The following is a 26,942-nucleotide window of genomic DNA, read 5'->3' as shown; positions in this document are numbered from 1 at the left end:
TTTGCCCAGTATCACAGGATGTTGAGCGTCCCAGCCGAAACTTGAACCGGGTTCCCCAGCTTCGAGGTTGACCGCTCTAGCCATTAGGCCACATCTTCACTTAAGCACCTTACTCGACACTGTAATATTCGCGGACCTTGCAAGGGTTCTGTTGCTTTGCATCCAGCATCACTCTGTAGAAATCTACCTAAACTCGCGTTTAACATAACATGTGTGTTTGTAAAGCGCATGTTCACCAAGAAGGGTATCCTGGCGCTGAATAACAGATGTTTATTATTACCCAACTCAAGGTTACTCATTGTATTGACCTCATAAGGATGAACGGCTGAGTGGACCCACCGCGAATAGAACATGTGACTTTGAGGTCAAACACAGGCCCTACAGTGGATGCATTGGTCCACTGAGCCACCAGACCTGGCTATGAATCAGGGAGTCTGTTGCTAGGGTGACCACATAACGACATGTCACCCAACTTTTCCAGTTCTGGGTTTTAATTTAACACGTCAGTGCATTCTGGAAGTTGTAGTTTTGGTTCATTTTCGCTGGACCAGCCCACCTGATGACAATGATATGTAACAATAAAGTGCAGGAGTGGAAAAGTGCTGCCCTGGTAACATGGAGCCACCCGGTCGCCTTATCCTTCGCTCCAAGCATGAAGCACAGGGTGACGAACGAAAAGGCACTCTATCAGAAAAATGTGTTCGACCATGGCTAATTGTCCTCTACGCGGAGTTCAAAAGTAGTCCCCTGTGTATTCACTGCAGCTCAGGTCCTTGTTTAGGACACATTAAAAGAATTCTTAATCTCCAATCTGTGCTTTTATTCAGGATTCAGACGACCAGTGGCTCTGGAGTAGCCCGCGGCACTTGCAGCCCCTATCTTTTAAATAACCATACAGTGGTGGCTCCTTGAGATAAAGATGCCAGCGTACGAAGCCCTGAGGTTGCCATCATTGCTAACGTGTGACGGCAGGTCTTGGGGCTCAAGCACTCAGTGTTCTGCTGGGCCTGGATGGATGACCAGGTCCTTGGCATTCTTGCTTCGAGTCAGTGCTTAATTTATGCCGGTGGTTGTGGGTGTTAGGCACTGACACTCATTTTAGGGGAACAGGACTAATTGCGTGTCATCAGACAACCCAAGAGAGAGCAAATACATGAAAGGGAGAAGGAAGAAGAAAGATAGGAACCAGTGACAAAGGAATAAAAAAAAGAATATTCAAGAGTGAGATGGAGACAGGATGCTTATGGGATGGAAGGAAAAGGCAGGAGGTGGAATCAAGGAAGCCCAGCATTTGGCAACCGTGCTATTTGGAAGTGCTGGCGGTGGGCACCTAAGAAAAACTGCCCCGCACTTATCCTAACATAACAACTGAACCTCTGCTTGGTGTGCAGCTCCAGGGTGGAGTGACATGAAAGACCGATAGATTGATGTTGGATAGCCATATGTGGTAATAATGGCCTGATGCATTTGTATCTCCCATACCCTTGCACAGAATCAATAAAACTACAATTAATAGCAGGTAATAGAAGGACTTAATGAAAAATGGAATACAACTTGTAAACCTTCATGTGAGTTTTGTGCACCCATACCCAAAGCCATGCTAGCCCTACTGTACTGCACTCCACTGATGAGGCAAGTAGGCCTCCAAAAATAAGGGCTCAGGTTGATGTAAAATATGTACAACCCAGAGTATATCCTTATAATATAGGTATGTCTACGTAAAGGCATTTAAACAAATAATGACTTAGTTCCTATAATTTAAGCCTAACATAATCTGGAAATCCATGGATCACCAAGAAAGAGGACTTGCCTGTCTTATTTGTGCCACAGAATAGGGTCCGGGGGGTGGGGGGGGGGGGGGGGCTAGAAAGATGAGTCTTATTGGCCCTTGGATGTCATAGTCACTGCCTGGACACGCCTCCCAGGGTTGTTTATCAGCAGCCTCATTGGAGCTACAAGTTGCCAACCTCGGGACCATTAAAACGTCACAATGTGCTCTAATTGTTATAACAACTACTTTACAGGTCCAGTTTCCTGCTTTCATTATTCTAAAACTTTACTAATTGGTCTATGCTTTTCTACTACATAAACAGTGAACACAAACGCAAGGAAGGCTGTTTTTAGATTATTGAAATAAATAGCCCTGGTCAGATTTTCTCCAGTAACATTGTTCGTGTGGGAAATGAAGTGCCATGTGTTCTTTTTGTTGACTGATGGTTACTGTATCCTTTCGGGTGTTCACACATTTCATGACAAGGTCATCCCATGCCTCGGGCCCAGAAACTGCAAAGACAGTGCTCCTCTGTGTGCAGCAAGGAATGCACAGGCAACTGGCAAGGTGTATGTCCATAGCGCCCAGAAGGTATGGTTACTGACAAAGAATGTGAGTGTTGTGTAAGACAAATCAAATGAATGAACTGTGTGGAGAAAACAAGGAAGATAAACCCCTGAAGAGGCACTGTTGTATTTTTGGAGCATCTCCTGGTCCTGTTTCCGTCGCCAGTGGTTGATGTGCATTGATTGTGGAGTTTTATATTTTGTGGCACTGTAAATTAAATCATCTTTAGGTGTGTAGAAGATACTTCGCTTTAATTTAAAGAAGATGTGCATTTATGACAGTTTTGTAAGTTTGAGGTAATTTCTAAAAAGGTGATTCCCTGTGCCGTACTGGAGTCCGGTAAGAACTCCTCACCACTACGGAAGGGCCCCTGAAGTTCGTCTCGCCGGGCTCTGAAGCACTCTCAGTGAAGCTCTGTCCACAGGGCATAGGAAATGTACCTCGCAGGTCTCAAAAGCTCTCCTTAAAATGGTATGGTTAACTGTATGTGTGGAAGTCTCTGGACTTAGGTGCTACAATTGTCATGGCCCAATGGTGTTGTGGCACATTCCTCGCAAAAGGCTTAACCCAAGAGCCATTGTAGAGGTAAGTATTGAGGAAGATGGAGGATTGTGCCCTCACAGTCTCTCAAAGGTGGTCCAAAAAGAAATGTCAAGTGTTCTTTAGTGGTTATGCGTGCGTTGTTTTTATTTGTTGTTGCATATGCGAAAGAAGAAAAGCCAACACGTGTTTCGCCCTGGTGGCCTATTGGCCATGGGCTTTTTCAAGGCAACAAATCAAGTCTGTAGTCAGTTTAAGTTTTCGTGATTCTCTAACAGGCCGGTATTTCATTTTCTGCGGTCCTCGAGGCCTTTTCTTCTTTCGCATATGCAGCAACAAATAAAAACCATGCACGCAAAACCACTAAAGAACGCTTGAAATTTCTTTTTGGACCACCTTTGAGAGACTGTGAGGGCACAATCCTCCATCTTCCTCTATACCTCCTTAAAATGGTGTTAGAGGCGTCCTCTCCGGGCTCTGAAGCCGTCCTCACTGGGTACAGAAGGACTGGCTCTGGGACTGTTCTTGCAGAGCTCTGAAGTGGTTGTCCCTGGTCTTTGAAGGTCTATTTGTTGGGCAATAGGTCTATTTACTGGGCTTTGAAGCTCTATTCTGAGAAGTATTCCATCCTGTCACTTTAGCTCCACTCAAGGTGCTCTCAATTTCTCACTTTTGAACTCTGAGGCCTTCTTTTTCTCAGGGTCTCAAATGCTGACGTCACAGGCCCCGGAAGTGTTTCCCAGAGGGCTCTGAGTGTGTTCTCACATGGCTGCAAAGCTCTCCTTTTAGGGATTTGACCGTCTTCTGCATTATCTGGAAATTAATCTCTTATCCCCGTGTTCACATGACGCATGGGTTCTGAAGCTGTCCTAACCGGGCTTTGAGGTCCTGACATTGGTTCTGAAGCTCTGCTTGCTTATGTATCCTTCGCGAGCTCCGCGGCGTTCCTCACTTGCTGTTCTGAAGCTTCCACCACACGTCCCATGGATTCATCGCAGGACTCTGAGGGTCTCTTCATTGCTCTTCACAAGGCTCTGAAGCTTGAGTGCTGGACCCTGAGCCTCTTACCCAGCCTCCTAAGCCCACCTCACAACACACCAGGGCTCTCCTCGTGGGGCTCCGAAGTTCTCACTGAATTATCCTCAACGCAAGGTCTCCTCGCAGTGCTGTGCAGAGCTCTCCTTGTAGGACGCTCAAGCGCTCTACTCAAAGCTGGGGCTCTCTCCACTAGACTCACTCTCTCGTCTTCTGGCTTGCTCCAAGCTGCCCGCCATGTTTCTGACCTCGCTCTAAGTCGAAGCTATTGTTGCCAAGTTCATAAGCTCTCCTATCTTGAAGCTTGCTCTGAAGCTGACCTTACAGGGTTCTGGCCTTACAGGGCTCCGAAGCTGTCCTTACCAGGGACTGACCCTCTACCCGCTCTCCTCTCTAAGAACATGATATTTCCTCTCTTGAGGCTGGCTCTGTCCCTCTCGCCACAGGGTTCTAGTCTCGCCTGACTAGAGGCTTGATCTGAAGCTGACCCGGGAGCCTCTGACCTTACAGGACTCTGAAGGTATCCTTACTAGGCGCTGGCGCTTTCCTCGCCACATACACGAGATGCCCTCTCTTGAGGCGTGCTCTGACTCACGTCACAGGCTTCAGTCTTCACAGGTTCTGAGCTCGCATGTATAGAGTCTTGCTGTGAAGATGACCTTACAGGACACTTGAGCTATCCTAACCAGGCTCTGACGCTCTCCCCGCTAGGTACATGAGCTGGCCTCTCTTGAGGCTGGCCCTGACCCTCTCGCCACAGACTTCAGTCGTCACAGGTTCTTAGCTCGCTTGTCCTGTGAATCTGATCTTGCAGGGTTCTGACCTTACTAGACATTTACGCTCTCCTTACTGGGCTCTGACGCTCACCTCGCCGGGTACCTGGTCTGCCCTCTCTTGTTCTGACCCCCTCGTCTCAGGTCCTAAGCTCTGCTCCCCAGGCTCGGAAGCGCCCTCCCTCCAGCCTTGCCCCGAGGCGCTCCACGCGCAGGGCTGAGCACACCCCTCGCCTGGCCTGGGATGCGGGCACGGCCCATTGAGCCCTGAATGCCCAATCTGTGCAGCCCTCGCCCTGCAGGGGGAGGGGAGGGAGCGCTGCTGCCCGTCCCGCTCTCGCCCCAGCTGCCTCCTCAAAGCTGCTCTGTCGGAGGAGGAGGCGGGGGCCATGTCCCACGGCCCCTGCACGGTGCACTGAGAGGATGGAGAGGGCGGACGGGGAGCGGGCGCCGAGGGGCACCCGGGGGCCACAGTGACCCGGGCACATGCGTGACGCGGACCCCGCGGCCGGGCCCCCTGGCAGGTGTGCCAAAGTTGCCCCCTTCACGCAGAAGATGAACGCGATGCTGTGGCGCTGGGAACAGAACAACAGCACCATGAAACTGGTAAGGACTCTCCCAGCAACGGGCGCCCAATTGGGACTCGGTGTGAGATTTAAAGGGCAGTTTGTCCCTTGGTTTCTGAAAATCGTGTTCGGATTGTTTCGCGGGAGGGCCGAGCCGCCCTCTCATCCTCCCCCATTGTTTGTGTATTTAGTGAGCTGGTGATGTTTTCTCTACGTAACATAACCTTAGCAGATTGGACACAAAAATGTAAACTACTTGAAAAGTGATTTTCTTTCAATAAACACTTCTCACTAGATCAGCAGAATCTTGCATCTGTGCACAACCCAGCTTTTTGGGTCCTATTGTATTTGTGGCTTGTGCAGGAGGAAGTGGTGTGAACCTCAGCGTGCTGTTTTGTTTCATTTACACAGCTCACTGAGCAGCTCTCCCTTCTCTTCGGGCATGCCTGCGTGAGCTGAGCCAGGAGGAGTCGACTTTTCTGATCAGGGCTATTTTTTTCCACTCTCCTGGGAGGGTACAGACAATCACAACCACTGCTACTTAACCTTCATGGATTGCTTCTCCCTTCCTCCCTACAGCACACATGACACCAAGAAGCGCCATACATCTGCCAAGTCTGGCTTCGAGGCACTCTCCAGGCACTGGCGTCTCTTCCCACCCCGGCCCCTCCCCCTAAGCTTGCGACTGTCCCAAGAGGCCACACAGGAAAGAAAAACAAACATACAGTGCACCTCGCCACACACACTCTAATGTGTCCACATTCCTGTAACTTCAAAACACTGTTGTTTGCTAAAAATGTTTAAATCTGACATTGTATGTGTATATATGTTTATTTTATGGACTTTACATGTGTGTATTACCTGTATGCATATATATCTACTCGCCCAAAAAAAGCGCTTCAACACCCCATCAGGGGTAACAAGCGCTATATAAATGCAAACCTTTTCCCCTAATCTATCCCTCCACTATCCTTCTGTATCCAAATAGCTGACTTACCTATCCCCCACTCAAATTACTTTCATTTTTCACTACACTAATTCAACAGTAATCCTTCTTGGGTTCCGGAGTAGCGTTCTAATCGCCAAAAAGAGTGCTTCACCGCCTCGTATGGGGTAGTAAGCGCTATATAAATGCAATTACAATACAATACAATATATGTGTGTATATATATATAAATATGTGTGTGTATGTATGTGTGTGGGTGGGTGTATATGTATTTATACACCTACACACATATACTAGGTGGTCCAACAGTTTTATCTGTGGCCCCGTGCCGCCCCCCCCCCCCCCCCACCGAAAGATGCCACTGTCTCCAAGATCTGTGCTGTGGTCCATTAACTCCTGAAGTTAAGTTGGCACATTCTCGCACGAGGTTACCTGTTTATAGCTTCCCCTCATGGTAGCTCTGACGGTATCATATTAGAGAATCAATATGGTTACTCAGATTCTGATGACAGAAATGCACCTGCACCCTAGACATCTAGCCTGCCCATTATGGACCTGTTATTTCATGGGTGTCCAATGCAGGTCCAGGGGGAGAATCCAATGACTATATAAATAAATGAGTTCCATCTACATCCATTATAAGTAAATTTATTATATGAATAGCCTAAAATCTGGCCCGGAACCGTCACTCCTGGACTGACGTTGGACACCTCTGTGTTAGATGTATACATGGTTGATTTTGCTCTCCTTGGGAAAACACCTCCACACCACGTTTCCTGTTTAGGAGAGTTGCTACCTCTTTGTTGTTAGACAGATATGTTGATGTTTTCACTGTGGTTTAGTTTAATTAATTAAAATGGATTTCAAGTACTGTTAAGTTGTGTAACAATAAACATCTTATGTAGCTCAACAAAACCCCATTTGGAAATGCTTCCCTAACAAATACAAATGTGACGTTATCTTATTCACTTTACTTACTGTTTCTTGACTGTCTTGCTTGTTTCGGAATGTTATTGGCAAGACAAGCAGGGATTTTCAGCCCATGGGATGGCAGGATTTGACATAACCCCCTTGCATCCATCGAAAACAGATGTGTATATATATATATATATATATATATATATATTCATGAAAGGTTTCCACAGCAAGGTAGCGCTAAGCATCTTTAAGAAGTGAATCGAACATCTTTAAAGTTGTTTGATAGGATTGTGATTATGTTATAATGTCACAGTCGCAGGACTTTGTGGGACTAGGGTAGTTATTGAGTATGGAAAGATACCAGCACCTCAGAGTTGAGTCCAAGCATGGATATTGTGCTCACTTTCAAACAGACCCCTTCTAGGCACTGGAGTGAGTGTAATGTGCCTGTGAACCCCTGGTTTGAGCGTACTGGAAACTGAAGGTGCTCGAGTGACCCTAATGTTCTTTTAAGATGCCGGACGTGGGAGTGAGTGTGCAAGAAATGTGACCAGCTCCCCATCAGAGCCTTGTAGTGCACCTGCACCGTGTGTTTGTTGCATCATACCTGACCTGTGGTGCAAGGCCTTGGTAGCATTGCGCTCTCTAAGACTTTCCAATCGACAGACAAGTGTATCCAGAGCATAGACAGAATAGATGCACCATACGTACATAGCAATACCCCCAGTTACTTAGCACTAAAGCTTGAGCGATCGGGAGGATGCAGACAGTTGCAAAGTGCGAGATCACTACTACTGAAACCCCAATCCTTCCATAAAAAGAGAAGTGGTTGCAGAGCATTTTCAGGGATCGCACCGAAGATTTGGAACTCCCTACCACCAGTGGTTTGTGGAATCTCTTCCTTTACCTCCTTCAAAAAGAAGTAAAAATGCTTCTAATGAACAAATTCACATCCTAACACTTTGATTCTATGTTGACTACCAGTCACCTATTCTATCCATATGTTACTGTCTACCTATTTTGTATAGAATAGCGAATTTCAGAATGTATGTATACTGCTTCAACCACCTAATGTTTAATAACCGTGAATTGTAAAGCGCTCTGATACCCTTGAGGGTCATGTCCGCGCTATATAAAACTTTATAAATAAATAAATAAGTAAATCAGTGGACATGAGGCTGGAATCTGCAGGAGCTCTGTTGTGAAGAGCAGGCTTGATGCCATACTTACCCAGTCCATGGACACTATGTCCAGATGCCAACCAAGGCTTGCGTCTGTGATGTTTTCTGTGGCTACCTGAACATTTGGTACTCCATCTTTCACGATGGCCAATCATGGCTGGTGCTTACATTCTAATTCTGCAAGCCTGGGTCAGACTTCTTCCTGGAGCTCTAACCGTTTTCCACACTACCACTGGACCATCAAGTCCTCACTGGACTAAAGTAGGGCTCTTCCTATGATGCCAATTCACTGCACTTGGACAAGACTCGCAGAGTTGGTAGCTTCGAAGAGAGACTTTGAATTTGCTTCCCTTTACTTGGATCTGAGGGGACAGAATGCATTCTCTCGCCGGGGTGCCCTATACTTCCTTGTTGAGTGGTGTGAAGCCAACGTGGACCTCCCCTGTAGCAGCTACTCAGTAGAGTAGCTGCTCACCTGTGCAGTCTTCACCTACACTTCTGTGTAGTTGAAGGTGAGGTGGTCCCTAGGTACATACACTCAAAGCTTGTGCCAGTCTGGGGCTACACACTGAACAGTGGCAACTGGTGTGGGAGTATAGAGACACCAAGCTCTATATTTAGTGGCCCCTAGCTCCATAGATATCAGCAGTGGATAATGGCCAAGGCTTGTCCTGACTTTCCATCCCTTTGGTTGCTGAATAACACCATAGGCTCGCTCGCTAGCCTCCCGCCACAAAGCCCGTGTGGTTATTCCATCTCCCTGCCTACTACAGCACAGTGGGCTCTACTGTTCTCCCGCCTCCAGACTCACCAAGTCCTCCCAATCCCCTTCCCCTGGTAGGAACATGCTCTCAACTTGGCTCCACCTCTCCTTGCCTCAGCTTTGGATGACAAATCAGCAGCTGCTTTCTTGCCCCAAACTACAAGTGTTCATCAGCCACAGTGTACACTGGGCTTCACTCCCTGCTGTGGGAAAGAAGCAGACCACGAGTTGTCTCTTGTTTGAAGACCACAAAGGGTCTGAGAGGTCAAAGAGAGGCCTTTTGATGGTCTGCATCCTTTCTGAGCCATCATCCTTGCATGCAGCCTTGGGGAGAGCTCTGAGTCAGGAAGGGAGCACAGGGCTTTCACATGCACAGAAGGCTTGTGACACAGCTGTGCACAGTGCCTTCTTCACAGGTGCAGATGTGTGGACATAGATTGTCCAGTGTACTGCTGAGTCTCTTCATGGAGCCGGAGGGGGTGGAGCTATTAGGGCGATGTTTTCATGAGCCTAGAGGAAATAGTGTAATTCATGCATCATCTGTGACAAGTTGATAGCCTTTTAAAGACTTCTGCCTGTCCTCTGACAGTTACTTTCTGTAGATAACTTGTGTTTTTATGTAATACTTGCTGCCGCGATCTTATTATTACACATCGCTTGCTGCCACTGTCTTGTATGTTACGTGGCTGCCGCATGCTGATGGCTTTGTATTGGTTTGAATAATATGTGTTATTACCAAACTTAATAGATTCATTTTATCAACCTCTGAATGTTGAACGGACAAATTGACAATACTGAGATTCAAAGTAATAACTTTCTTCCACAGTTTTACTAACCCTCCAAACTATCCCAGGTGAAACACTTATCTGTCTTTCTGTTGATTCGAAGGCATTTGGTCATTCTGTGCAGCGGAGCATTACATAGATATCAAAATTCACACTGAAGGCAGTGCCAGTTTCTCACAGTGCCTGTCACTAGGTCATAAGATGTTCAGTCTACATGCACATCCAATTCTTGGCCTCTCTGCAGAGTGCACAAAGTGATGATTTTATATATGGCAATTGCAATTAACCTTCTATGGTAAAGTGTGTGAAGGAGTTATGCATGTCATTTGAAATATTGACTCCACCAAAGGAAAAGAAAATGCTATGTAGGGAGAGAGGGAAGTACCTGCAAACAGATAGAACAAAAATACAGAAATGAAGGAGATTAAGTATGAGATAACTATATTGAGGGATTTCAGAAAGAGATGCATGGAGAAAAGGGTAGGGAGTGAGAGAGAGATTGCAGAGAAAAATGATGTGAAGGGGAGAATAGGATTGACAGACACTCAGAAGCCCACTCCCCTCCCGCATCTTCAAAATTGTTAATTCACAAGAATGTCATTGTTTATATTAATTTATCTGATGTAAATTACAATCAGTGCTAACAAGCATTGGCAAAGTTAATAGGGCTGGTTTGTTTGAAGTGTATGCCTACACACCAACTAGGAGGTTTTGAACAAAATAATAATCCACATTTGTAAAGCGCGAACAATCACCTGTAAGGGTCTCCAGGCACTGGGGGCCATCCGGAAGATTAAGCAAGCTATTGCCCAGAGTCACATGGTGCTGGGCTAATCTTCCGCCAGCGCCGGGATTCAAACTGTGATCCCCAGAAAAAAGAGGGAGGACATATTTTCACCATTAACTTCTATTGAAGCAGAGGCATTTTTTGGCATGAGACAGCTAAAATAAAGCAATTTTTAGCTTAAAAAAATCAGGAGTCTCCCGCATGAATCGGAGTCTGTTGCCATGTATGTGTATGTATTCATTAGTGTGTGATATGCCTGGATATTCTAAGAGACACTCATTCCTAAATAGCTGTCAAATAGCAAACTATGTAAGGCACAGGATTTCAGTCCACGTGTTTTATGTTATCCCTTAATTACATAGGACATACGTCTTGGAAAAGATTTGCAGTTACGCTTTTGTTCTCGCCCATTTTGGAGACACCCCCACATTTTTCATTCCAATTAAAGCACTGAATGTGAATGTGAGGGGGAGGCTCCCAGAGAGGGGTGAGCCATCCGTGAGGCTTGGCAGAATTATGCTGTGGTCCTAAAACAGCCTGACGCAGCAACAAGTCCTGCTTCTGGCTCTGGGGGATGCAAAGCGTACATCTCTGGACTGGTGATGCAGGGAGTTGGCATCAACGCGGGCTGAGCTGTAGTCCTTCCTCCGAGTCGAAAATGATGACTCGATGCAGAGTGGGCCCCTTATACTCCATAAGAACTTTCTGCCTGGAAAGTAAGATTCCAGACGTCAAGTACAGATAACAAGCGCAAGGTTCCAATTATTATTCACCAAATATTGTTAAACTAACTTATAAATGCCCATGGGTAGCAATGCTGAGCCTCCACCTGAGAGGACGGTTTAAGAACTGATGCTGGCATTCCTCTCCTGAGGGACACCAATGGTTTGAGCCTCCACAATGTGAGTGTAAAAGTTAGACCATCATAATTTGAACCTAGGACCCACAGGCGACATGCAGATCTCTGCAACAGGTGCATTGACCCACCTCAATCACGGTACAAAAGAGGGTGGTGATGGACGGAGCATCTGAATCAATCAAACACTCACACCCAGTCAAAAGATCTGGGTTTAATCCATCACCGTTCTTTAGCCCACTCTGCCACCCCAGTTCAGACATGGCTATATGCAAATCAGTCTGACCCTGTGCCTCATGAGAACAGTCCAGCCCGAACTGCCAAGCCATGTCTTCCCTGGACCGGAAACAAGCTTCCGTGGACCGGTTTCTGGCATTCCAGCCGTTTTCAGCCTAGCTTGCTTGAATCCAGTGGCAAAGTGAGCAAGGGACTCACGACTGAGCATACCCTGCCACACTTATGGCGGCCAAAAGCGGTACAAAAGAGGGTGGTGATGGACGGAGCATCTGAATCGATCAAACACTCACACCCAGTCAAAAGATCTGGTTTTAATCCATCACCGTTCTTTAGCCCACTCTGCCACCCCAGTTCAGACATGGCTATATGCAAATCAGTCTGACCCTGTGCCTCATGGCAACAGTCCAGCCCGAACTGCCAAGCCATGTCTTCCCTGGACCGGAAACAAGCTTCCGAGGACCGGTTTCTGGCATTCCTCGGAAGGTTGTTTCCGGTCCAGGGAAGACATGGCTTGGCAGTTCGGGCTGGACTGTTCCTATGAGGCACAGGGTCAGACTGATTTGCATATAGCCATGTCTGAACTGGGGTGGCAGAGAGGGCTAAAGAACGGTGATAGATTAAACCCAGATCTTTTGACTGGGTGTGAGTGTTTGATTGGTTCAGATGCTTCGTCCATTACCACCCCCTTTTGTACCACCTCAATCACTGCTGCACCTGCTCGTAATTTAGCAAAGGTTCCAAGCATGAAATGTTATGCTGCATTTCCATACATACCAACTTACAAATAATGCCACCATGTGAGGAGGGGGCAGGGTCTCACGTCGAGAGCTACCTAAGAGGCACACTGCCCCTCACCAAGCCCACCTGAGCCCCTCCTCCTAGAAATATAAATAAGAAAGGGTCATTGAGGCTGTCACTGATGTCCTGGGGTGGTTTCGAATATCTTAATGGACAGGCCTCCGAAAATGAGCAGATAATCCAGTTTACAGTGATTTGCAACTCGTCTTTTGGCTCCGACAGTGTAAAGGGAGCCGAAATCGTGTGACACCCGGTGGCACCGTGTGTCTTCGGGTATGCATTTCCTGCTAAGCAATCCGTGCTGCTATTTAACATTGTATCTATTATGGAAACTCACGTAATTGTTGTGATAATGAATCTATCTATAGTTAATATTTAGAATAGTCACTGCAAATCCCGTCGCCTTTAATATGCTCACTTGATATTTTATCACTGTCTATTTATTTGGTATTAGTATTTTTAAATTGCATTTATACAGCGCTTAATACCCCTGACGTGGCGTTGAATTAGAAATAATAATAATAATGAAGAGCATAATAATTACAGTGATCATTTTTGGGGGATGTTTTTCATGTAGGGGTCCTTGGTGCGTGCCATCTGCGCGGCACACGGGCATCCCTCGTGGTCCTTGGTGCGTGCCATCTGCGCGGCACACGGGCATCCCTCGTGCGCATGCGTCATTTTGAAATGTCGCGTTGTTTTCATTTGATCCGCAACTGCTCTTTTCACATCTTTGGCAGCGGCCCGGGCTGGAGAGGGCTCGCGAGGCAGGTGTAACCCAAGCAGGCTGCTTGTGAGGTGCAGCAGCGCCATTGCATCGGGGGTGTACTGGTGAGCTGTAACCCGAGAGAGCTGGGAGCAGGGCCCTGCTCTGAGCCGGGACTGTAATCCGTGCGTGCCTGCAAGCAGACACCGCCGGGTGAAGGAGGGGGCGAGGTGCGAAACAAGCTCTCAGGTGCCAGGCATTGTTTCACCCACACAGACGAGTGTGCGGGGCAGGTCACCTGCGGCACGGCTCCCACGAGAGGCTGTTTGGGAAAGCACCCCCGCCCCCCGCAGAAGTGATGCTGGGTTCAATGCAGAGCCCTACAGGAGCACAGACCCTCTCCGGATGGAGTAGTGACTTCAGAAAAACTCCACTCCAAATTGTAACTGCATTTATATAGCGCTTACTACCCCTGATGAGGTGTCGAAGTGCTTTTTTCAGCGAGTAGGACGCTACTCTGGAACCAAAGAGTATCAGTGGTGAATTCATATAGGAAGATATGAAATTAATTTGAGCGGTGGACGTGTGAGTTTGTTATTTGAATTGAAATAGGATAGTGGAGGCATTTGCTTTACTCACCCTGAATCCCAGGGCAGAGAGTACCCTAATAAAAGCAATGGCTAAAATCGATGGGTTTGTACACTATATACAAGCACATACGTATCCAAAGGTGTGTGTCTGTACAGGTGTTTGGATTACAAATATCAACAAACCCACAGATAGACGGGCCTCTTTTTACTAACAAAATTTACAGCACACCGAACAAGTAATAAACAATTATGTATCCATGCAGAAAGATGAACATATGTACAGGCAAAAATGCAACTAGACTAATACACCTCGTTTATTTTTTTTTAATGTTTTTATTGCAGTTTTCCTTCAACATTTAAACATTGAGTTGCGACAAGAGAATCCCTGTACAGGGACTCCTGTAATCAAATATTACTGTAAAATTAAACGCAAGAATAATACACTTCATTCTTCAACGTGCCGAGATGCTTTAATATCTGTCTCCCAATACCAGGTACACAGACATCCATGAACACAAACCAGCAACCATGCAGACACCCGTTAGCACAGACCTGCAGTCATGCAAGGACCACAAAGAAATCATCCAGACATGCATACAATGAAAGGCGACACTGAGCCTCATATGTGCACAGCACTTTGTTGTTTACAGGTATGTTTGGGTTATATAAGTCACATCTATACATACAAACAATGGGGTGGGAAAGCTGGATGAATTGAAGGATGGACTGACAGAGGACCCAGCTGATATAGGATCTCTTGAGACCTGTGGGTCAGCTGCGAGGCGCACTGGGGCTCTGAACGCCTTAGGTGAGAGCCCAGATTGTGGGTAGGTCCCTTCAGAGTTCCCCTCTCTGGGTGACCATGGACCGTTCGGGTTGCCGCCCTGTCACCCGGGTGCCAGGTTAGGCCACAGTGAGCCCCTGCCGCAGATATGATCTTGCTGCAGTGGCAGACGTGGACGCCCATAGGGGCTGGCCAGTTGTCAGGAAGTACTGCTGTGTGACAATGGACTTCAATACAAAGTGCTTTATTGGTACAATAAGGCAGACCAGTGTTGACAAAGTCAATACACTGAGTACATAAACCGATACATAGCCAACAAATCGATACATTGCTATCTGAAGTCATTTCCTGGGCAGTGCTGTCTCTGTGTCCTCGCTTCTGTTTGTAGTATTTCTCAAGGATGATGCATACATTTTTTCATGAAATCTTCATTTTCCTGTCAGAATCTGAGGCAAGCCCAGAATATGAGACAATTACTGAATGCATTTGTGTGGCTGGCAGAGGCAATGTAGGTGGTCTCTACTTTTCGCATGCCACGCTGCGCGGATTCTAGACTGTATGGGCTGTAGAGTGTCTGATAAATACCCTCCTTCCAGCACGTGGTCACCCCCACTTATGATTGGTGGACATTTACATGTGATTTGCTTTGAAATATCAGACACTGGATACTGATTGAGACTGAGAATCTCTCCTTCAGGTTTGCAACCACAAGATGTTACAACCTGTGGGCAACACAGACAAGCATGGGTAGGCCATGCGTCTACTGGGTACAGGATTGGCTTTGAGCTGAGACAGGCTGATTAAGAGACCGGGCAATCATAGGAAAGAACTAGAAGAGTACGTGCGGGTGAGAAGTTGGCACAGCGGGAGTGGCTGTGGACACTGGCATGAGAGCTTTACAACTTGAGAGGAGACTTTCTCTTTTAGATTTTTACATGCAAATTCATTTTTTTCTACAGTGCATAAGATTGGGAGGCGAGTTTTTTTTGAGAACTTCAAATTTTGTCAAAGGAGGAAACTAGGAGATAAAACAGTGTGCCAGGAATCCCACTGATTGTGCTGTATATATACAACGTAGATGACATCACAGTGCTGCACATTGTGCTACAGAAGGCGTACTGACACATAAACACAATGTTCGTGGACCAGTTCCCCTCAGCCAAAAAGATTGTGAAATAGCATTAAACTTGGATACAAGGAAAACAAATGTGACAGTCGTCACAGCCTTCTTAAAGGTAGGGGACGTGGGTCATCGGAGAGCGCCAAAACGTCGCCATGAGCTGACTATGTACAATGGTCACAATCATCATTGTGCTCCACGGTCATCCCAATGCTCCACTGACATTTCACCACTGTGCAGCGCGATCATGGTGAGGGCTGTAATCGAGAATCTACAGCACCTTTTTGATTGCACTCCGTTGTGCCTACCGTACTCTGTAGTCATGACTGCACCCTGCGGTCACATTTAATTTACTAGGGTTATGGTTTCGCTTTTTCAATTTTGTTTTTATTCCAAGAGCCGTTTTGCAACCGTGCGTGAAAACAAGCCAGTCTATTCTACGGAGATGTTTTGATGGGTCACCTTTCACACCTTGCACAAATATACGCTTGGGTGAGATCCAAGCACTAGCCATGGCTGTTTCATCTTCCAGGACCTTTGTTATATATTTTTGCACTCTAAAACACAAGTAGGTACGTCCGTATTTATGTCTTAACTAACTACCCCCTCACTTGTGTGTGGATTTGGCATCCAGTATGTGGGTAAATATGGTTAATATATGGGTAAATAAATGGTAGTCTTAAGCCTGGGCATGGGTAAAGGGTAGGGTGGAATGCTGGTGGGATAAGAGCAGCTCGGCTCACTGGCAATGAGTGGGTAACATAAAAAGAGGTTTTATGTGGCAGTGTGTTAGTATTGAGCCCTGGAAGTATAGAGCTCCGGCGGTCTGTGTGTAGAAGGTTGGTAGTACACCTGAAGCCTTGGCAGGTGGACGACGGCATAAAGATCTAGTGATTTGATGCCAACTGTGGAGTCCTGGTGGCTCTGTGCCATTGTGAAGTACTGGCAGTGCATGGGCAACCTAACGTCCTGCCACTAGGGGGGCCATATTGAGTATTGGTGGTATGAGGTACGTGGGCAGCCAGGACCACTGGAAGTATGAGGGTTGCATAGAAGGGTGATTGTGCCACGTGAGCCTGGAATTTAGGAGGTCCTATGGCATTCCGGATTCTGGATTCCTGGCTTTTTCAGTGGGGCAAAGTGTTCTATATGTACTGGGGCAGCCAGGAGTTTTTTCGTTCCCGTAAAGACTGGATCTTTCTTGGTGCGAGGGTGGTCAGGAACCCTGGAGGCATAAGGTCCGAGCACAGCCAGGAGAACTGCTCGTGTGATGGATACCTGAAAATCTGCATGAAACCGGAATCTGTAGGCCTGCATTCTCTCTGGTGTTCTTGGTGGTCTGGAGGTAGCTTGGAGCCTTTTCAGCGCTGCACCATGTTTGGATCTGATCACAGGGAGAGTGTTGACACAGTAATGAAAAGCACCTGGATGCTTCCAGAGAAAGCTCACCGCCACCCACAAAGCCATGCTATAAATGTACAGGAAGCTTGTGGTCTTGAGTCAGCGCGAGGCACTCTGCACTGCTGAGCATCCCAGCTCAGACCTCGCAGCGCGCGTGCCCGTGGCCACCTGGAGTCACCCAGACTTCTGTGCTCTGGGGGGAGTGCCGGGATGTGTCCTAGTCAGAGATGACGGACAGGTCTGGACGATCATAATTCCTGGTTTGTCTGAACCTGTTTTTTTTACGTTTTCTTTTTGATGTTGGCTTCAGTTTCGTTTGAAACAAAACTATGTTTTTACAGATTCGACTGGATGAGATATTTTTGAGGGGTGCTTTCTTCCCAGAGAGTTAAAAACTTAAATGGATTTGGAGTCACGTCTTTCCGGGGGCACCTGTCATGAGACTGACAAGTGGAAGGACGTCTCTTCATTTGGTGAAGAGACTTTAACTTGATATCCATTCGCTGACGCTAAAGTGGTTGAGTGGAACGTACCAAGTGCACCCACATGAACAGGGGCCGCCTTTCCACTGAGCATACATCATGAAATATCAGGAGACCTGGGTCGTGTGTGGTGTACTTGTGAGATTTGGTATCCACTGAGTTGGATCTTTGTGGTTATTATTTCTTCAAACCAGTTTTATAAACTACAAAGTCTTCCCCAACGCCTTAAGTGCACTGTGAAGTCAATCAAATTCAAACAAAGACAACAATATCTTTCCTACACGCTGAGCCACGGTGCCCGGCGTTATATGATGTTACTCATCAGAGAAGTGTGGCTCAATGGTTAGAGTGGCAGACCCTGATGCAGAGGTCTGGCCCGGGACCAGGGTTCAATTCCCGACGCGGCAGGGTCTTGGGCTCATTGTCTGCGGACTCGATAATTCTCGCCTCGGCGCCTACTCTAATCATGGGTCCCACGCTGCAACTCTGGGCAATAGCTTGCCACAACGGTCCCTACAACACTGGGATGCCTAGCTTCACCTTGGGGGTGCCCAGGGGGGGCATCTCACAGGGAGAGCCAGGAAGGGTTCCACAGAGTTATACAGCACCGGGACGCCCCGGTGATGGGCAGCTGTGCGCTTTACAAGTATTTTACATTTACTCCGGTTTTGGATCCTTCCTCTCAAATCTCTTACCTGCAAATGGACAAATAACAATAATGCCTCTAGCTTATATGACCTCTGTAAAGGAGGAGTTCAAGATCTGACGCATATTTTGTTTATTTGTCCTAACCCTACTGTAGTTGCCGCCAGAAAGCGATTTTTAAAACCAGTTCAAAGTGTAACTCTACAAATGTACAGAGTTTGATTTCCACTTTTAAATTCCCTCCCAATGAATGTGTATGCTATAATATGTTTACATTTTAAAAAACTTTTTAAAATTTGTATTAGGAGAAGCGTTCACAATTTTGCTGACTATTAAATGTAATCCTATTGTTTTATTATTCTATTTGTTGTTCTCAGTACAGAACTAAATCAAATAAATAAATAAAATTTGAAATACAAGGCACTGTGAAGTTGGAAGAAGTACAGCGTGGTAACAATTCAGTGGGCACAACGTTTGCGTAAAGGGATGCATGATTTTTTTTTAACATGAACCTAAGAAGAATGTATACACTGAGTGGAGAACATGTTGTGAACAACAATAGGGTGGCCCGGTTCCCTACTTTGAGCATAAGCTGAGTTCTATATAGATGGATACGTATGGCTATATCGCGTAGATATAGAGGTAGGAAAATCAGTTTAGTAAGAGAATGGAAATTTCAAATCTGATAACACACAATGAGAGAATTAAGCTAGTTTTTTGAAGAGCAGCATTGGTTCTGATGTAGTACTGAGAAACAGACAACAGTTTTTAATGATAAAAGAATTTATATAGAGAAGAAGTCATGGTTAAATCAAGACTTTTATAAAATGCATGTCTCCTCCCTGGGGAAGGAATCGATGTTTGCAGTTTTAGCCACCAAATTATACCATTAGACTTTTCCAATAGTAACTTAGAATTGTGTCTGTAAATTGAAGGCTAAACAGGCTGTACTGTAGAAAAAGACGAGTGCTTGAACAGAGTTTAGCTTTATGCAATGTACAATGAGGAATTTTTCTGATGAGTTTATCTGACTACTACGCTACCCTTGCCTTGAATAAGCGCAGGTATCAGCAACCGGCCTAAGCGAAACACGTCAGTTGAACTTCTCACTGATCTTATTTGTAAAAAATGTCCTTAAGACTTCCCTTGCAAGAATGAATTAAATGTCAACACAATTTGCTCAAGGAGTTATGGCAAACATATTTTTTAGAATGCAGCTAGCTCCTCCGAATTTCTCATCGTTTACAATCTCCTGGGTTAGAGGGCTAATCCCAGCAGGACAAATGGCTCCGTCTAACCTACTAGGAGCTTCACACTCCAACCCATTTGTGAACAGTGAGTTACTGCCAAGAGGCCTACTAAAAACTCTGAAAGCTATCCAGTTTTATTAGTCTTCAAAGAGCTTCCTCTCTCTCTTGTTGGTCTTGGACTCCAGCCTCCAATCCACTAGAAATGCAAACAGCGCTTAAAAAAAAGGAAGTTCCCCCCCATTCAGAAAGTAAAGCATTCTAAGTTTGTTTGGATTCTCACAACCTCCCCCCAGACAGGTGCATGTTTTCAGAAAGCCTCTTCCCTAAATGGTCACTTATTCTTCCTAATGGGCCACTTACGTTCAGTACATCCGTGGACTCAAATTTGGTCTCATTGCCAACGCATAATAAATGGGCCTTCAGCCAAAATGAAATCTTCGGGTTGTCATGTATGAGGCATTGGCTCATTTGGTCTTTCACTCCCGGTTATGCGGTTTAATCTTTTTATAGACTTTTGAAAAACTTCCTGTCCTATTTTTATTTTTTTTAAAGAATTTGTATTGAAACAAAAGCAGCAGCAAGGACATGGCATTAGTAGCTTGTATACAGGTGGTTAATAGATAACAACAATATACATTCATAGTCAGTCCGACAGAGATACAGTACAGCACATTCCACTAATGACAAAATAAACTACTGGTGGGCCACTCACTCGTTCTCGGGTCAGGAAACGTCAGCCATATACCCATCTATCTCTAATCACCCTCCGCTTGCGTCAATATCTCATCTACCTCCCCTCCTAATCTCCGGAGTCTTTCTCTCCTTAGTTCTATTGTCGGCGAGACACATATCTCCCCTCTATATTTGTTCCAGCGCCCTCACTTGTGATCTCATTTACTTGGGCACCCCCTTCCTTTATAGACTGTTTTTTCAGCAATCATGTCGTGGTCCATATCTGTAGCCCAACCCCTTAGTAGCGGTACGGTGTCCACACCCCATTTCTGAGCAATGTTTTGTTTCGCTATACTCCACGCCATCGTGGCCCATGACTGTTCGGCTTGTGTGAGGTCCGTTGCTTCCCAAATATTGAGGAGACACAGTGAAGGGGTTGGGAGGATAGATTTGTCACAGGTCCTAGTCAGCTGTCTGGTGACCTCCGTCCAGTATTGTTGTATGTGTGGGCATTCCCAAATAATATGCAGGAACGTCCCTTTCTGGTTACAATGTAGGAGGCAGCGATCATCAGATCGTCTGCCTAGTCTGTGTAGTAGCGTAGCATCAAAATATACTCTGTGAAGAATTTTAAGCTGCACCAAAAAAAGCCGCATCGGGATGGCCACATCCCGGGGTGATGACAGCGCCTCCAGCAAGTCTTCGTCGGGCAGTTCTCCCAGCTCAGCCTCCCAGGATGTCCGCAGTTTGACCATGGGATCGGCTTGGTTATTAATCAATTTTTTGTATGTGAGGGTGATGGCCTTCCGGCGCATAGGATCCAACAAGAGCCTGTCCTCCAGGGGAGAGTAGTCTGGGAGGGGAGTATCCAGAATATCCGGTTCCCACAGGGGGGTAGCCTTTGCATCCCATACGCCTCTGCGCGCCATGCCAAACCTCTACCGTACGCGCCGTAGGACCGATCAGACACAATTTTCTGTGGTTCGTGTACAGTGCTCTATTGAAGCCCCCTCTCTCCAATAGCCAGTTGTCAGTACGATAGCTGGGGTCATCATGGCCCCCAAAGACCCACTGGTTAGTAGACGCGTACATCCGGTAGACTTATCCCTCCGTCGTACCATCTCATAGTAAGCTTGGCCATGGCAATGCGGGGGGACCTGTTGTCCCACAATAAATCTCGTATTGTGGCATCAATCTGCAAAAAATAGGAATCCGGTACCGGGTTGGGCGTGTTCTGTAACGCGTACAGGAACTGCGGGAGAGCTAGCATTTTAAATAAGGATGCACGTCCTAGCAAGGTAAGGGGAAGCGTTTTCCAATGTTTGAAATCTGAACGAAACCTCTGTTGCGGTTCGAGCAGGTTACTATCAAAGAAAAGCGTGGGGTCGATAAATCCCCAGATAACGGAAGGCCAGTGAAGCCACCGGAACATCGTAGCCCCTTGGACTCCGTGGTGGTTCTCCCCATAGGGGATACATCTGGGATTTAGACCAGTTAATTTGGTACCCGGAGTGCGCACCGAATTTGTGAAAAATATGGAGCACACATGCAGGGAGCGCGCTGGCGAAGCGAGATAAAGTAAAATATCATCAGCGTACAACGATATCCGATCTTCGTGATCATCTGTCCACCGTATGCCTCTAATACCTGGGTTGCCCCTTATCCACACCGCAAGTGGCTCTAGCACCATAGCAAAAAGGAGTGGCGACAATGGACAACCTTGCCTTGTGCCGCGTCCTGTCCTATTTCTAGGTCTCGGCAACAGACAGCATGAGCTGTATGTATCAGCAGACCTGTGTTTCTCATACGAATCATATTTATAGAAAGAGCTTGGGTCACCGTCTTGCTTATGATGGGATGGTCTTGTTGTCTATCTCTGGTGCGTGCTCTTGATTGGGTGGCATTCCAAATAGGGCTTGTGTTGCCTTGCACCTGGATCACCTTGCTTTCACAGTGTTCTGACTGGATGCTTCGTATCTTTACATGGCGGCCTTGAGGGGACTCTTTTTTGTCTCTTGATGTATCCGCCCTCCATAGGTGTGCATGTGTTTCCTTGCTCTCTCCCACGCTTGCTTTCTTTATGTTTTTATGAGGGCCCAGCGGCTTCAAAGTGCTCCCTGGTCTATATGCACTTGTTGTATACTCTTCTGCTCCTTGTCCCGCTCTGTTTATTTTTTTATTTTTTTTTTAACATTGGTTCAGCGGCAGCGAAGTGCTGCCAAGCTGCTTCCTTATTTTTTGTGCTAGGAGCAATTTTTCTCTTTTTTTAAAACTTTTAATGCATTTACTGTTTGAACGTGGTTGCCATGTTAGAAAAGCAAATACAAATGACTGTCATCATGCATCGCCCATGATGCACGTCAGTGTCAACTCATAGCACCAACTTGAGCATGAGCCACGAGCCACACATACACACCGATCGCCATCTTGGAGTGGGTTTTCCTTAGTAGAAAACCCTTTGCAAGATTGCTTGTCATGCGTGCACGTGCATCTTGACGCATCTGTTTGCATGCAGATGCCGAAGACATTCGCAAAGACAATAGATCGTCTACTAAAGCCAAGGCCTTTGTCTCTGCCAATAGTAGTTTAGGTTATTTTCTTTTGCAGTCTGTCCTGGAGACCCAAAAAGATGGTTTGGGCTCCAGGACTGTGCCCTAAATGTTCTGCTGTATCTATGCATCTGTTTCTGTTGCTCCTCAGAGACCTTTCTCAACTGGCCTCAGTAGCGGCCTCCTGCAGCCCTGTAGTAAGGCTTGCTTTGTAATATAGGCTCAACACAGGCACCTGAATGAGTGTCTGACTGGCTGCACATGTACTCTCGCACAGGCTTGGGCCCATTAGTGGAAACTCAGCATGCTGGAATTTTGAAGGGTCCTTAACTCCTGAATAGTACCGACCCCAACAGCGGTCTGCGCAGCTCAAGTGCTTCACTTCTAATGTCACTAATTTCTGATGTAAGCGCTAGACTAATGTTGCAAAAATGTTAGGGCGTTGAAAGTGATTGAGAATTCGCGGGATAGGTTCCTGCGGTGTGCCTGCTCTCTCTGTGATTATTACTTGGCTTCCCCGCTGCTAGGAGGGCATGTTTGTAATGCGCTTATCTCCCAGTGCCTTCTGGTCTCATGAAGAGGCAGACTGTACAGAGCCAGGCTAATTTGGATGTCATGTATGTGGCCAAGTCTCAATCTGCAACGGCCAGAAGTTCTCTCTCGTGGAAATTAAATGTAGACATTTGTGGAGGTAGCTCCTGAAAGCTGTGTTTGGGCGCTAGAGGAGCAGGGTTGATAGTTTTCAAGATAAAGGAGTGGCTTGAAATTAAAATATGGAACTCTGTTTCCCTGTAAAGAATAACAGCTTTGATGTTTCAATGGCAGCTGGCGTTGCACTGGTTTCAGAGGCGGAAAGGAAGCGCTGCTTGGCTTGCTGTATTTGGACATCTTCTGGATCTCTTGTCGATTTTTTAATTTCCGCCTTTCACACTGGTGATTGACAGTTAACATTGGGCAGCTGATGCTGTGACCCTGTATCATTTAGTGCTCTTTGGCAGACTGCTAATGGCTAATCTGTCCAAAGGTTCAGATTGACGAGACTGTTGAGACTGGACCCACAGTTTTCTGAAGTGTTATGAAAGAGGCCATGGTTTGGATGGGCATAAAGGTGCCCTTAGCACATTTCCTCCAGATGGCTATGGAGTGGAGCTAGTTCATTCACCTCGCACGGTCGAGGGGCATGCTGTGTGAAGAAGGTTGTTCTGCTACCTTTTCTGCATTTGTTTTATCTGTTCTCAGGGTGAATGGAATATTCCCCATACTAATGGTGTCCAACATAAGTTCACGAGGGCCTGATCCTTGGCAGATTTTCAGGTTATCCACTTGAGATAAATTTACATGAAATGACACTATAGCACATTGATTTGCATTGTCAATTGTTATCCTGAAATCATTGAGCAGATGCTCCTTTTAATGAAGTAGTGTGGTATATACCCACCCACTACCATTGCTAGACGGGTTATATGCGGGACTCTGGCATGTCAGAGTGCTGTAAACCTAGGCTGTGAGCCAACCATAGAGCCATGCACAGCCAAGCCTGGACATTGACTCCACCAGAAACAGACCCCTGCTCTCTAAAAGACAATAGGCCACACTCCCAGCTACTCAAATCTTTGCTCAGTGACACATTACTCATGTGGCCTTGTAGATTATTTATATTGACCCTTGCTAATTTGCATATTTTGCCAATCACATATTAAGGCGTGTTTAAGGTTTTAGTTTACCACTCACTTCTTTAGCACCCTATACTTGGCCATGCCAGAAAAAGCTAAAATGTTACTGCTCTGCTGGATATAATACCTCCCTACTACCAGACTTGGTTATTGTAGAATGTGAACTTTCCGGTTATCCTTCCCATTGTCAACATCTATAAAAGGTGAGATGGAGAGTTTTTGTGACCTGAGACTACCAGACTTAATCATTGGCGGAACTTTCTCCTGTGCGGTTCATGAAGTGTTGCGTGCTAAAACAAATCCATGTCTATCGTTGCTCACATAGCCTGGTGTACGCGCCCCGGCCCCTGAGAAATATCACATGTCCTTTATCTATAGAAAACGTGTCTGTACCTGTCACATGTCTAATCACATTCAGTAGTTCATTTTTATCCCCTTCATCACACCAGGACCACCCACTGAAGTGTCATATAAAATTGGGTATCCAGGCACCTGCGGTGTCGCTCTGCAATCTGGCATGGTGTTAGTAGCTTTTCTTCTCCAGGTACACAAGTTGACACCAGGCGAACTGTAATGGGGTTTACATCTTTCTTCTCCAGGCACACAAGCTGACACCATGGAAACTAGCATGATGCTAATAGTCCATCTTCTCCAGGTACACATGTTGAAACCATGCAAACTGGCAAGGTGTGATTAGTCTTTCTTCACTAGGTACACAAGTTGAAACCATGCAAACTGGCATAATGTTAATAGTCTTTCTTCACTATGTACACAAGTTGACACAATGCAAACTGGCATGATGTTAATAGTCTTTCTTCACTATGTACACAAGTTGAAACCATGCAAACTGTCATGATGTTAATAGCCTCTCTTCTTCAGTTAAACAAGTTGAAACCATGCAAACTGGCATGATAATAGTCTTTCTTCGCTAGGTACACAAGTTGAAACCATGCAAACTGGCATGATGTTAATAGTCTATCTTCTTCAGTTACACAAGTTGAAACCATGCAAACTGGCCTGATGTTAATAGTCTTTCTTCTTCAGTTACACAAGTTGAAACCATGCAAACTGGCATGATGTTAATAGACTCTCTTATTCAGTTACACAAGTTGAAACCATGCAAACTGGCATGATGTTAATAGTCTTTCTTCTTCAGTTACACAAGTTGAAACCATGCAAACTGGCATGATGTTAGTAGTCTTTCTTCTTCAGTTACACAAGTTGAAACCATGCAAACTGGCATGATGTTAATAGTCTTTCTTCTTCAGTTACACAAGTTGAAACCATGCAAACTGGCATGATGTTATTAGTCTCTCTTCTTCAGTTATACAAGTTGAAACCATGCAAACTGGCATGATGTTAATAGTCTTCCTTCTTAAGTTACACAAGTTGAAACCATGCAAACTGGCATGATGTTATTAGTCTCTCTTCTTCAGTTATACAAGTTAAAACGATGCAAACTGGTGTGATGTTAATAGTCTTTCTTCACTAGGTACACAAGTTGAAACCATGCAAACTGGCATGATGTTAATAGTCACTCTTCTTCAGTTATACAAGTGGAAACCATGCAAACTGGCATGATGTTAATAGTCTTTCTTCTCCAGGCACAAGTTGACACTGTTACCGCACCCGGTAACTATTGAGAACTTCTCTGAATTAAGCTTTTTGTGATCAGCCCAGTGCATACTAAGCATTCTATGCTTGTTTGGGAATCACTATCTTTTCTCCTAAAAAAATTAATTTAAAAAAAAAAAGAAAAAACTCGGCCAACAATTCTAAAAAGTACTTATTTTTCAAACGAGAGACAATGGAATACCAAATAGATTTCTCCCCTTTAAAACCAAGTACCTCAACTCAAATCTCCAGTACAGAGAATCTGAGGCAATATGTATAATGTCACCAGTCATATTTGGCTGGAATGCTCACAGAGTATTCCAGGCAGCGCATGATCGTATTTGCCAGTCAACACTAAAACACTCTCCTTTAAGTCTCAATTTCTTATAAGTCGCAGGAAACTGCACACATTCAAAACTAAACCAGTATTGAGAAACCCAATAGTTCTTACCTTTGGGACCTATTGGCTTTGCCAATGTTTTTAATGATGCTGTACAGAATCCCTGATGCTGTGCTGCATGCATAAATAGGAGAAAAACACTTTTAAAAAGCCCATGACTCAGACTAAGTCATGTTATAGGTGCGAGCTTACAAAATAACACCAGAGTTATTTGACTTTCTATTAACTAATCTGAGTTAGGTCGGTAAACTGAACCAAAAAAAGTAGAGCAAAAGTGTATTTTTTAAGTGGGTGAGAGAAAGCGACAAGGAAGGTGGGAGGCAGAAGCAACACAGAGGACGTGACTGGGGAAGCAGTATGGAGTACTGGGGAGGAGACGCATCGCAAAAGGTAGGGGGTGGCGGAAGCAACAGAGAAGGGCGTTCATGGGTGGGAGTAACACTGAGGGTGGCAGAGAACTACACGACTCTGAGACAGCAAAATGAAGTGCAGAGGGGAAATAACAAGCATTGGCAAAACCCAATAGGTCTCGG

The 26,942-nt window shown here is 45.8% G+C and overlaps 1 protein-coding gene across 8 annotated transcripts in view; it reads left to right on the top strand.

The window, feature by feature from the left end:
- Positions 1-26,942, top strand: part of NAV2 (neuron navigator 2) — a 669,134-nt gene that overhangs the window by 93,115 nt on the left and 549,077 nt on the right. Inside the window, exon 1 of one of the 8 annotated variants that reach the window (XM_086959516.1) lies at positions 5,060-5,292. The exons of 6 other annotated variants lie outside the window; for them this stretch is intronic. In XM_086959516.1, the coding sequence (XP_086815642.1) occupies positions 5,173-5,292 (120 nt within the window). In that variant the 5' untranslated portion in view covers positions 5,060-5,172. Of the gene's footprint in view, positions 1-5,059; positions 5,293-26,942 lie in introns of those variants that run through there. One more of the 8 variants, XM_086959514.1, reaches the window with a different exon arrangement.

The sequence above is a fragment of the Lissotriton vulgaris genome, chromosome 2_2 (assembly GCF_964263255.1).
Source record: "Lissotriton vulgaris chromosome 2_2, aLisVul1.2, whole genome shotgun sequence".
NCBI lineage: Eukaryota > Metazoa > Chordata > Amphibia > Caudata > Salamandridae > Lissotriton > Lissotriton vulgaris.
The sequence above is the reverse complement of the archived record's forward strand: the minus strand, read 5'-3'. Positions and strand labels throughout refer to the sequence as shown.